The following is a 12,271-nucleotide window of genomic DNA, read 5'->3' on the forward strand; positions in this document are numbered from 1 at the left end:
TCCCTGTGCGTGGTTTTGCTAGGTGTTAAGGCCAACGCAGAGGAGCAATTACAATTAACAGGAAGAGTGACACAACTAATCCAAAGCATTGCTGAAGGGTTTGGGAAACTCATGGGCACGTGACCTACTGAAAAGTCAAAAAGGACAGCCTTAAGGTGGGAGTGTGGGTTACTATGTTTCGTCAGCATGATCGCTGTGATGGGAGAGGGAGGATTAGGAGAGCTGACCCAGTGAAGAGGAGGGGGCTTCTTCCTGCTGCTGAGAGAGGAGCAACGTGACCTCGATCCCGGGCTCCGCTGGGAGCGCGCCCCCACGACCCTCTCCCCACGCAGCCGCCGCGGTAGCACGCATGCTCTACTCGCGCGCTGTTCCGCCACGCTCGGCGTGGGCCGCGGTGGGACCCGTAGGTGCCTGGCCGTGCGTGCAGTCGCCGTGTGACCCGGAAGGGAGCTCTGAAGAGGCGGGGCCAGGACGGCGGGACCGGCCGCTGGGTCTCAGCGAGGGCTGAGCCGGGCGGTGGGAGGTGAGAGGAGAGTTCTGCGCCGACCCGGTCCCTCCCCTTCTCCTGTCTCCTCCCCGGTTCTTTAGCCACTGTCCATGGGGCTGACGAAGGGAACGAGGTCTTGCTCTCTGAGATTCACTGGATCTTTTCAGCTTCTTTGGGCCGCGCCCCCAAACATCCTCCCCCCTCCCCCCAAACCTGTTCCCTCTGCAGTGCTGGCCTCCTCCACCTCCCCACGGCTCTGCAAGCTTGGGCTTGACCTTGCTATCTGCTGGTCTCATCCCTGCGTCCAGACCTCACCCCCACACCTCAGTTTATTGTTGCTCTCCTAGGCCCACGTTACATCCCCCCACCTCCTCCTATCCGATTGTTTTACTTCCCCCTGCTGCTAATCAGTTGCCCACTGGCACATCGCTGGTTACCATCCAGGCTTGCCCTCCATCCTAAGTGGATCCCTACTTCCATTGAGGTCCACATCCTTGTTTCTCCCTCCTCTTCACTTCTACTCTAATCTTCTGTCCCTGTACCCCAACATGACCCCTGCCCTGACCACCCATATCTTCATCTGGGTTTACCTTCTTCCATTCTTATTCTCACTATTCCCTGTTGCTCCTGCACTGCTTCATATCACTCATATCTTTCCTAATCATTCCACTCCCATTTATAATCGGTCTTAATAACTTTGCATTTATTTGATGGCTCCCCTACCTTCTCCATCTAAGAATAATAATAGATTATGTTTACTGAACACTCATTATGTGCTAGATGCTATTCCAAGTGCTTTACATACATGATCTTATTAAATTCATGAAGTAACTGTGAATATTACTACCATCTTGCAGAAGAGGAAACAGGCTCAGAGGTTAAGTAACTTGTTCCAAACTATGCAGACAGTGAGACAAAGAGCCAGAATTCAGAGTCACATTTATCTGACGCTAAAATCTCTGAATATTGCTTCTCTCCTGACCCCATTTCCTACCTTTAACCCAATGATTGCCATCTCTATCTTATCTACCTGACTTACTTAGATCCTTACCATACCTACAGCATAAGTGCAGGGTGGGACCTGGTCATCTTTCCCATAATTTTATCTGGTCCCTAGGGCCCTCCCCCTTTCACAAGACTCGAATACACTTTTCCTATCCAGTCATTTGCCCCAACATCCCAGCCTTTTGTCATCTTCATTCTCTATATCTGCCATGGCCCACCTTTTACATCCACCTTGCAGCTTTACTCTGTCATTTATGCTCCTTGTCGTGCCCCTCCGCTGTCCTACTTTTCCTCACATGTTCTGACCCCACTGCCTCTCATACTGCTGTGCTTCCTGTCCATCTTTGTCATCCTTCTAAGTCCTAATCTGTAACCCTCAGCCACCCTGCTATCCTGCCTAAACTGTCTTGCTTAACTGTCACTGTTTATTGTTACCTTGCCTATTATTCTTCTCATTATCTTTTTGTAAACTCCCCGTCCTCCCTTCCTTTCTTCCTTTCTTTTTTGACAGAATCTCGCTCTGTTGCCCAGGCTGGAATGCAGTGGTGCGGTCTTGGCTCATTGCAACCTCCGCCTCCTGGGTTCAAGTGATTCTCCTGCCTCAACCTCCTGAGTAGCTGGGACTACAGGCATATGCCACCACACCCGGCTAATTTTTGTATTTTTAGTAGAGACGGGGTTTCACTGTGTTGACCAGGCTGGTCTTGAACTCCTGACCTCGTGATCTGCCCACCTTGGCCTCCCAAAGTGCTGGGATTATAGGCGTGAGCCACTGGGCCCAGCCAACTCTTCCATTTCTTAAATCTCTTCATCCCCTCACTGTCTTCACTCCATTCTCCTTCTGTTATAAATCCCAAAGTATGTTCAGCTATTTATTCCATCCTATTTTTTGCCTTTTCTGTTTGGCCTCCTAAATTCTACCATGCAGCCTACCGATCACCACCCACCTTCTCTGTGTCTCAAGATTCCACCCCCTCTGTATTTTTTTTTTATTTTCTCATACAGCCTTATCTTTCTCCTTATGTATCCCAGGAGGTCAGGATGGTCGGGGAACGGCATGCTGGGGACCTCATGGTGCCTTTAGGGCCTCAGCTGCAGGCATATCCTGAAGAACTCATTCGACAGAGGCCTGGGCATGATGGGCATCCTGAATACCTGATCCGATGGAGTGTCCTGAAGTGTGGGGAAGTGGGCAAAGTGGGTGTGGAAGAAGGCAAAGCAGAGCACATCCTCATGTGGCTGTCAGCTCCTGAGGTCTACGCCAACTGCCCTGGGCTGTTAGGTGAGCGGGCACTATCTAAGGGACCTCAGCACGAACCAGCTGGGGTTTCAGGAAGCTTTCCTCGAGATCCAGGAGGCCTGGATGAAGTGGCAATGGGAGAGATGGAGGCTGATGTGCAGGCGCTGGTACGCAGGGCAGCCAGGCAGCTGGCAGAAAGTGGGACCCCAAGCCTCACGGCTGCTGTGCTCCACACCATCCACGTGCTCAGTGCCTACGCCAGCATCGGGCCCCTTACTGGTGTCTTCAGGGAGACAGGAGCCCTGGACCTGCTCATGCACATGTTGTGCAATCCTGAGCCTCAGATCCGCCGGAGTGCAGGCAAAATGCTGCAGGCTCTGGCAGCCCACGATGCTGGTAAGAGACAGCCAGGGAAGAAGGAAAGCAATGGAGAAAATGGGGCCACAGGGAGTAAGAACAGAAAGAGGAGAGATTTCCTAGCTCTGTAAGAACACCTAGTATTTGGTGAATATCAATTTGATGCAAAGGAAAAATACAGATTCATAGGCTATTTCAGGTATATAAAGAGGCTAAAATGATAGCCTCTGGCTTATCTGTTCATTCTCAGTGCATTGACCAGAGAAGAGAATAGGATTTATCTGTATTTTTGAAACTGGATTGAGATTTATTAGTTGGTTTTGAAATCATTTTGGTGGGTTACAACCAACATTTTTAAAATAAACTTAAGTCATTAGTGTGTAGCACTTAGTAGGGGTAAATTTTGTAGCATAAAATATGTTTCAGTTATATGTATGTATGTTTGTAACAGGTTACCATGTAAAACATATTTCTTGCTGTGAGTCTTAGTAACAAAGTTTGAAAGCCTCTGGGATAGGAGGTAGAATCTAGGAAAGGCAGGGAGAAAGTACTGGGGATTGAGGAGAAGATATGGATTGGGTATGGATTACAGGGAGTCGGGCTCACGTCCTTCTGTCACTGAGCCAGCAAGATGGCATCGAGCAGCACATGGATTTTGACAGTCGCTATACATTGCTGGAGCTGTTTGCAGAAACCACATCCTCTGAAGAACACTGCATGGCCTTTGAGGGCATTCATCTGCCTCAGGTACACTACCAGCTGTAGGGAAATGCGGTATACAAGGGCTGAAGCATTATTTCTGAAAACGTGGTTCAGGACTGAATGTTAGCACTAGAGCCACCTGGGAACTTGTTAACATGAAGGTTCATGTCCTCCCTCTCAGCCCCTCTCCATTCAGAATTTCTGAGATGAGAACCCAGGAATCTGTGTCTTAAGACACTCCCTGTGCCTTTCTTACACAAATCAAAGTTGGAGAACTACAGGCCTGGGGAGAAGGCCTTTATATTTTTCTGTAGAGGAGGATACTGGGGGGAAAGGGAGAAGCTAAAGCCAGGAAGAGATGAACCTGTCCCAAGTATTGTGTCTTACAGATCCCAGGAAAGCTGCTCTTCTCCTTGGTGAAGCGCTACCTTTGTGTCACCTCCCTCCTGGATCAGCTGAATAACAGTCCAGAGCTGGGAGCTGGAGACCAAAGCTCCCCATGTGCCACAAGAGAGAAAAGCCGGGGACAGCGGGAGCTGGAGTTCAGCATGGCTGTGGGCAACCTCATCTCTGAGCTTGTGCGGAGCATGGGCTGGGCCCGGAACCTCAGTGAACAGGGCATGTCACCTCCCCGGCCAACCCGGTCCATCTTTCAGCCCTACATTTCAGGCCCCAGCCTTTTGCTCCCCACCATTGTCACCACCCCCAGAAGACAAGGGTGGGTCTTCCGCCAGCGCTCTGAATTCTCCAGCCGTAGTGGCTATGGAGAATATGTGCAGCAGACGCTGCAGCCGGGGATGCGAGTGCGGATGCTGGATGATTATGAGGAGATCAGTGCTGGGGATGAGGGCGAGTTCCGGCAGAGCAACAACGGCATTCCCCCTGTGCAGGTGAGCAGCACATGGTGGTGAGACACTGTTGGGAGTTTATTTGGGGTGGGGTATAGCTGGGACTTCATATAGCGGACTCCTGCAGGCCACCCAAGAAGAAACCCCCTTGGGGAATTGGAATGATACAAGGGGGTTGGCATTTGCGGGGGGTGCATTTGGAGGGCTGAGAAAATCTGGCAGGGGTGTGGGGTGTGGGTGGACTGTACGTTCATGGGAGACTCACCCAGGAAGCAGAACTGATAAATGGAGATACCTCCCCACCACCACCAGTGGAAGAGGCTAGGAAGGAATGTGGAAGCAGAGAACATCATGGTTAAGAAAAGAGGCAGGGCCCACTCCTGATAAGGGAAGGAAGCGTTTTGCCATATGGGGGTTTTTCCAGGCTTAGCCAGCTGTGTATATGAGGGTGCCCCCCAAATCTATGCTTGGGCATGTCCTTTCAAGCCTTCACAGGCCAAGGCTCAGATGGTTGAGCCTTCTCTATTCTGCCCTCTTTCTTCCTCCCTCATACCAGGTTTTCTGGCAGTCGACAGGCCGCACTTACTGGGTGCACTGGCACATGCTGGAGATCCTGGGCCCTGAGGAAGCCACTGAGGATAAGGCTTCAGCAGCTGTGGAGAAGGGGGCAGGGGCTACTGTGTTGGGCACAGGTGAGCCTAAGAGGGGACATGGATAGCGTGTCTCTGAACAGAGGAGTAGTGACGGGGATGAAGCCACTTCTGACCAGGAGCTGTCCTAGGGGTCCAGAAATGGACCCCATTCCTGAGGGGTGCTGATCCCCACCATGCCTGTGTCCTCAGCATTTCCCTCCTGGGACTGGAATCCTATGGATGGGCTCTACCCTTTGCCGTACCTCCAGCCCGAACCTCAGAAGAATGAGAGAGTGGGATATCTGACCCAGGCTGAATGGTGGGAGCTGCTTTTCTTTATCAAAAAGTTGGACTTGTGTGAGCAGCAGCCAATTTTCCAGAATCTTTGGAAGAACGTGGATGAGGTATTATAGGCCTGAGATACCTGGGGATTTTCTAGTAGGGTTAGAGGTGGGATTCTCTAGAGGGAGTTTCAGATAGGGGATACCACTAGGGGGAGGCTGGAGCTAGAGGTTAGAGTTAGGAGAAGTCCTGCTGGGGGGCGGAGGCAAGTGCTGTGAGGGTTTAGTATGTAGAAGGTGTGGGGGCGTGGTGGGGAATGATCACCCTTCCCGTTACTGACCCCAAGACCTTTGTGTCTGCTTATCTCTTAAACGTATACCCCTTCTGTTGACAGACCCTGGGTGAAAAGGCCCTAGGTGAGATCTCTGTGTCCGTGGAGATGGCCGAGAGTCTGCTGCAGGTTCTCAGTAGTCGATTTGAGGGCAGCACTCTCAATGACCTGCTCAACTCCCAGATCTACACCAAGTATGGGCTGCTGTCTGATGAACCAAGCAGCTCGTCTACTTCACAGAATCACTCCTGTACCCCAGATCCAGAAGAGGAGTCCAAGTCGGAGGCCAACTTCTCAGAGGAAGAGACTGAGTCCCCCAAAGCAAAGACCGAGGCCCCTAAGACAGAGGCCGAGCCCACCAAGACAAGGACTGAGCCCCCCATGGCACAGAGTGATTCGCAGCTGTTTAACCAGCTTCTGGTGACTGAGGGGATGACCCTGCCCACTGAGATGAAGGAGTCAGCCAGTGGTGAGTCAGGTTCTGGGAGGAAGCAATTAGAACAGGTCCTGGGTGGTCTCAGTAGAAGAAATGGATAGTCAGGATTGAAGGAAAGCCATGGAAGAAGGTCATTTTTGCGGGGGAAAATGCCTTGGAACCATGTGTCCATCTTCTTCCTTTTGACCTTGATTGTATTTAATTAACCAGCGCTCCCTTCAGTATCTCTGGAAAAGGAGGGTCCTTTTTCTGTGGTGTCTTCATCTCCTTTGATCATTGGATCCCTGACACAGAATTGGAAAACTATGCAAGCTGCAGTAGCCGATAATGTATTTAAATATTGGTAGGGTAACTGGGCTTGACTTTAAAGACTTCTAACTTCAAGGTGCCACAGTTCTTTTAGCCATTGTCTTTTCCCACCAATTTCAGAAATGGCCAGAGCCTTGCGGGGTCCCGGTCCTCGCAGCTCCCTGGATCAACATGTGGCAGCGGTCGTGGCCACTGTGCAGATATCCACCTTGGACACAAACCTGCAGCTTTCAGGGCTCTGTGCCCTCTCTCAGGCTGTGGAGGAGGTCACTGAGCGGGACCACCCTCTGGTCCGTCCTGACAGATCACTGAGGTTAGCATATTGGGGAGGGAAGAGGTTTTGGCTGAAGCTGTAGGCAAAGGATGGTGGTAGGGGGGAAGGAGCTTTGCGATCACGAATTAGAAAAGCTGGGGATGAGGGAAGGCTCAGCCTCAGGAGCAGCTGAGCAGGAAGGTTGGATGTTTTAATGGCTCGTATTCTTGGAGCACTTCTGTTATGCCAGGCACTATGCTAGTATTTTTTTTTTTTTTTTGAAACGGAGTCGCGCTCTGTCACCCAGGCTGGAATGCAGTGGCCGGATCTCAGCTCACTGCAAGCTCCGCCTCCCGGGTTTATGCCATTCTCCTGCCTTAGCCTCCCGAGTAGCTGGGACTACAGGCACCCACCACCTCGCCCAGCTAGTTTTTTGTATTTTTTAATAGAGACGGGGTTTCACCGTGTTAGCCAGGATGGTCTCGATCTCCTGACCTCGTGATCCGCCTGTCTCAGCCTCCCAAAGTGCTGGGATTACAGGCTTGAGCCACCGTGCCCAGCCAATGCTAGTATTTTACATGCATTCTCTCATTAAATCCACCTAACATCCGAGGAAGCGTTGGTAGTATTTATCCTACTGTGTGTGTGAGGAAACTGAAGCTTAGAGAATGTAAGTAACTTGCTTAGAGTTTTACAGATAGCAGAGCCAGGATTCAAACCTAGGTCTTTTTGGCTCTAGAACTGGAGTTTTTTCTCTTTCTTTTTCTTTTTTTTCTGTCCTACTTACTTTTTTTTTTTTTTTTTTAACACATTAGACCTTAAAACCTACTTTATTTTAAAAGTTTTTTCTACTTTTATTTATTTTATTTATTTATTTATTTTTGAGACGGAGTCTTGCTATGTCGTCAAGCTGGAGTGCAGTGGTGCGATCTTGGCTCGCTGCAACCTCTGCCTCCCGGGTTCAAGGGATTCTCCCGCCTCAGCCTCCTGAGTAGCTGGGGTTACAGGCACGTGCCACCATGCCCAGCTAATTTTTGTACTTTTAGTAGAGACGGGGTTTCACCATGTTGGCCAGGATGGTCTCAATCTCCTGACCTCATCATCTGCCTGCCTCGGCCTCCCAAAGTGTTGGGATTACAGGCGTGAGCCACCACGTCCAGCCCTCTACTTTTAAATTATACAAATAACACGAGATGTATTCTCATTTTATTTATTTATTTATATTTATTTACTTGTTTTTGAGACAGAGTCTCACTCTGTCACCCAGGCTAGAGTGCAATAGTGTGATCTTGGCTCACTGCAACCTTTGCCTCCTGGGTTCAAGCAGTTCTTACGTCTCAGCCTCCCAAGTAGCTGGGATTACAGGTGCCTGCCACCATGCCTAGCTAATTTTTGTATTTTAGTAGAGACGAGGTTTAACCATGTTGGCCAGGCTGGTCTCGAACTCCTGACCTCAGATGATCCAGCCTCCCAAAGTGCTGGGATTACAGGTGTGAGCCACCATGCCCAGCTGGATTCTCGTTTTAAAAGATCTGAAGAATGTAAAAGAACATAGGAAGGCCGAAGTCCTTTCTCACCACTGTTATCAGTCTACTATATCCTATAGATTTGCATTTGTAATTGTGTGTTTGCAAATAGAGCATTTTCTGAGTCTGTGCTTTAGTCTATGTAATCACATTCTACATGTTTCTACAACTTTTTTTTTTGTCACCACTCAGTGCCTTAGAGGGCTTTCCGTATCAGTCTGCGTGGAGCTGCCTCATTATGTTTACTGCTGCATAGGACCCTGCAGTGTGGTTATCTCCAATTTCAAGTGCAGTGTTCTAACGGGTCTATTTTTCCTTAACATCTGCCAACACTGAATATTGTCTTCTTTTTTAATCTGTCTAACTGGCAGCATTTTAAATGATTGGTATCTCTTTGTTTTAGTTACCTAGTTCTGGTAAAGTTAGGCATATTTGCATACATTTGTTCTGTTTTTTTTTTTCTATAAATATTCTGTTCTTTTTTTTTTTTTTTGAGACGGAGTCTCGCTCTGTCGCCCAGGCTAGAGTGCAGTGGCCAGATCTCAATTCACTGCAAACTCCACCTCCTGGGTTTACACCATTCTCCTGCCTCAGCCTCCTGAGTAGCTGGGACTACAGGCGCTTGCCACCTCGCCCGGCTAGTTTTTTGTATTTTTTTTAGTAGAGACGGGGTTTCACCGTGTTCACCAGGATGGTCTCGATCTCCTGACCTCGTGATCCGCCCGTCTCGGCCTCCCAAAGTGCTGGGATTACAGGCTTGAGCCACCGCGCCCGGCCAAATATTCTGTTCTTATCCTTTGCCCACTTTTTAATTAGATCTTTGCCTTTTTTAATGTATTTATAGGAATCTTGGTTATTCCTTTGTTATTTATGTTGCAGATATTTTGCTTGTCTTTTTAAAAATCATATTAGCTTTATTTTGTGGTTATAGAATAATACATACAGTAAAAAAGTTAGAAAATTATTAAAATAAAAATTATCTGATCATATTCAAGTGAGATTGACAGAAAAAACATCTGAAAGCTATTAAGGCAGAGACAATCACTGTTAACATGTGGGTAAACATCCTTACATATTTCTATATCTATTCATATATATTACTCATGTATATTATCTAGTATATAAGAAATCATGGCCATGGAAGGGGATATGTATTTAAAGCCTATTTCATTCACACTGTTGTCATTATAAAACTTCTTAGAAAAGATAGATTAAAAGCAGAACTTTCTCAGTACCTTTATTTGCCTTCTTTCCCAGAAGTTCTCCTTCTGTGTTTTTCCCCTCATAGTTCCCAAGCCACCTCCTCAGTTGGCGTCGCTGTCACTGTTAAGCAACAGTCAATACCTGCTATTTTCTCTCCTGACCCTCACCCTGATCTAGGGACTCGAGAGGCACTTCTTCCTCTTCTCTTAGATCAGCATTGCCACTGGCCCCTTTGTCTAGCTCCTGCGCTTGTCTCATAATTTTGTGTATAGTGTTTTCTTCATCATGCTAGAGTTTCAGACTGTTTGTAGCTACATTTTTCAGCTTTTTTATGGCTTCTAGATTTTGTGTCCTACTTAAAAAGATCTATTCTGTTCCAGGATTATAAAAATATTTCCCTATATTTTCCAAAAATGCCCATGATTTTGTATTTTTAAAATTCATTTAAAAATTCATTTGCAGTTTATTTTTGCAAATGTTGTGAAGTAGAGCTCCAGCTTCAGTGTTTTCATATGGATAGCCAGGTATCTCTAAATTGCATTGTGTGTGTGTGTGTGTGTGTGTGTGTGTGTGTATGTGTGTGTTTTGTTTTGTTTTTTTTTGAGACAGGGTCTCAGTCTATTGACGAGGCTGGAGTGCAGTAGCAAGATCACATAGCTCACACAGCCTCAAACTTTTAGCCTCTAGCAAACCTCCTTCCTTATCCTCCCAAGTAGCTAGGACTACAGGAATGAGCCACCACACCCAGCTAATTTTTTTTTTTTTTTGTAGAGATGGAGTCTCACTATATTGCCCAGGCTGGTTTCAAACTCTTGGCCTCAAGCAATCCTCCCACCTCAGTCAACATTACATTTTGTTTAATTAACTATTTTGAGACAGAGTCTTGCTTTGTCATCCAGACCGGAGTGCAGCAGTGCAATTCTCGACTCACTGCAACCTCCGCCTCCTGGGTTCGAGCAATTCTCCTGCCTCAGCCTCCTGAATAGCTGGGATTACAGGCCCACGCCACCATGCCTGGCTAAATTTTGTATTTTTAGTAGAGATGAGGTTTGACCATGTTGGCCAGGTTGGTCTCGAACTCCTGGCCTCAAATGATCCACCTACCTCAGCTTCCCAAAGTGCTGTGATTGCAGGTGTGTGTCACTGTGCCCACACAACATTATATTTTAAGTGGTTCTTCCTTTTTTTTTTACTGGCTTGTATACCACCCTTACCTCTCTTCTCATCTATTGATCTATTTAGCTACCCTATATCAGTTCCAGGGTTGCAGTTATTACAAGTTTATATTTATATTTTGATAATAATAGGCAAGTCTACCACTTTTATTTTTTTTTTGAGACAAGGTCTCACTCTGTCAACCAGGCTGGAGTACAGTGACATGATCACAGCTTGCTGCTGCCTCAACCTCCTAGGCTCAGGTGATCCTCCCACCTCAGCCTCACAAGTAGCTGAGACTACAGGCACAGGCCACTATGCCAGATAATTTTTTGTAGAAAAAGCCATGGGCTCAAGCGATTTGCCCACCTCAGCCTCCCAAAGTGCTGGGAGTACAGGCATGAGCTCCTGAGCCTGGCTACCACTATTTTTTTCTGAACATTTCCAAGGCCTGGATCTGCCTGTCACGGTGTTTTTAAAAACCTTTTAGGCCAGCACTTTGGGAGGCCAAGGCAAGTAGACTGCTTGAGGCCAGGAGTTCAAGACCAATCTGGCCAACATAGCGAAACCCCGTCTCTACTGAAAAACAATACAAAAAATTAGCAGGATGTGGTAACGCGCCTGTAGTCCCAGCTACTCGAGAGGCTGAGGCTTGAGAATCACTTGAACCTGGGAGGTGGAGGTTGCAGTGAGCTGAAATTGCGCCACTGCACTCCAGCCTGGCAACAGAGCAAGACTCCATCTCAAAAACAGACAAACAAAATCACCTTTTAGGCATTTTGATTAGCATCACATTGAATTTATAGATTTATTTGAAAAGATGAGCCAGAGTTTGTAAACATTTTTTCTACTGCCGCCTTCATTAGTTGAGGAGCCACAGGCAGTTTGGCTGCAGAGGGGAGGGGATTGGTGTGAGACTGAAGCAAGGAGAGCAGGTTTGGGTGGGGCAGAGAGGATGGACTAGCTCTCGGTGGATGGGATTGGTCAGGGAGTCCGATGGTGCCATGGCTGGGAGGTCAGGCAAGACTCCTTGGGATGGGGAGCCCCAATGTTTCTTCTCTTGTCAGAGAGAAGCTAGTGAAGATGCTGGTGGAGCTGCTGACCAACCAGGTGGGAGAGAAGATGGTGGTGGTGCAGGCCCTGCGCCTCCTTTACCTGCTCATGACCAAGCACGAGTGGCGGCCGCTCTTTGCCAGGGAGGGTGGCATCTATGCTGTACTGGTCTGCATGCAAGAATATAAGACTTCTGTCTTGGTGCAGCAGGCTGGGCTGGCGGTGAGTACATTGGGCCTGGTGGGTGAGAACAATGGGCAAGACAGGCAGATTGTGGACTACTGATCTTGAGGAGATACTTTAGTGCTTCAGACCAGTGAGTAGACTTTGGAATGGAAAGATGGAGATGGATTTAAGAGTTTGATCCAGACATTCTTGGGGATTGAGTGTTTGGAAAAAGGAAAAAGGGAGTTTCGGAGTTATTTTTGGTGGAGACAGGATCTTGCTATGTT

At 48.0% G+C, this 12,271-nt stretch overlaps 1 protein-coding gene across 8 annotated transcripts in view; it reads left to right on the forward strand.

Moving 5' to 3' along the window:
• The first annotated feature begins 435 nt into the window (after positions 1–435).
• CUL9 (cullin 9) overlaps positions 436–12,271 on the forward strand; it is a 43,750-nt gene continuing 31,914 nt past the window's right edge. For 7 of the 8 annotated variants that reach the window (XR_004056832.1, XR_004056833.1, XR_004056834.1 and 4 more), the window contains exons 1-9: positions 436–523; positions 2,525–3,128; positions 3,682–3,836; positions 4,181–4,681; positions 5,196–5,331; positions 5,482–5,675; positions 5,948–6,353; positions 6,750–6,942; positions 11,834–12,041. Coding sequence is in view for 5 of the 8 variants with exons in the window: in XM_030928818.1 (XP_030784678.1) it covers positions 2,534–3,128; positions 3,682–3,836; positions 4,181–4,681; positions 5,196–5,331; positions 5,482–5,675; positions 5,948–6,353; positions 6,750–6,942; positions 11,834–12,041 (2,388 nt within the window). In the remaining 3 variants the exon portion in view is untranslated. Of the gene's footprint in view, positions 524–2,524; positions 3,129–3,681; positions 3,837–4,180; positions 4,682–5,195; positions 5,332–5,481; positions 5,676–5,947; positions 6,354–6,749; positions 6,943–11,833; positions 12,042–12,271 lie in introns of those variants that run through there. The other variant, XM_030928821.1, reaches the window with a different exon arrangement.

This window comes from Rhinopithecus roxellana, chromosome 4 (genome assembly GCF_007565055.1).
Source record: "Rhinopithecus roxellana isolate Shanxi Qingling chromosome 4, ASM756505v1, whole genome shotgun sequence".
Classification (NCBI taxonomy): domain Eukaryota; kingdom Metazoa; phylum Chordata; class Mammalia; order Primates; family Cercopithecidae; genus Rhinopithecus; species Rhinopithecus roxellana.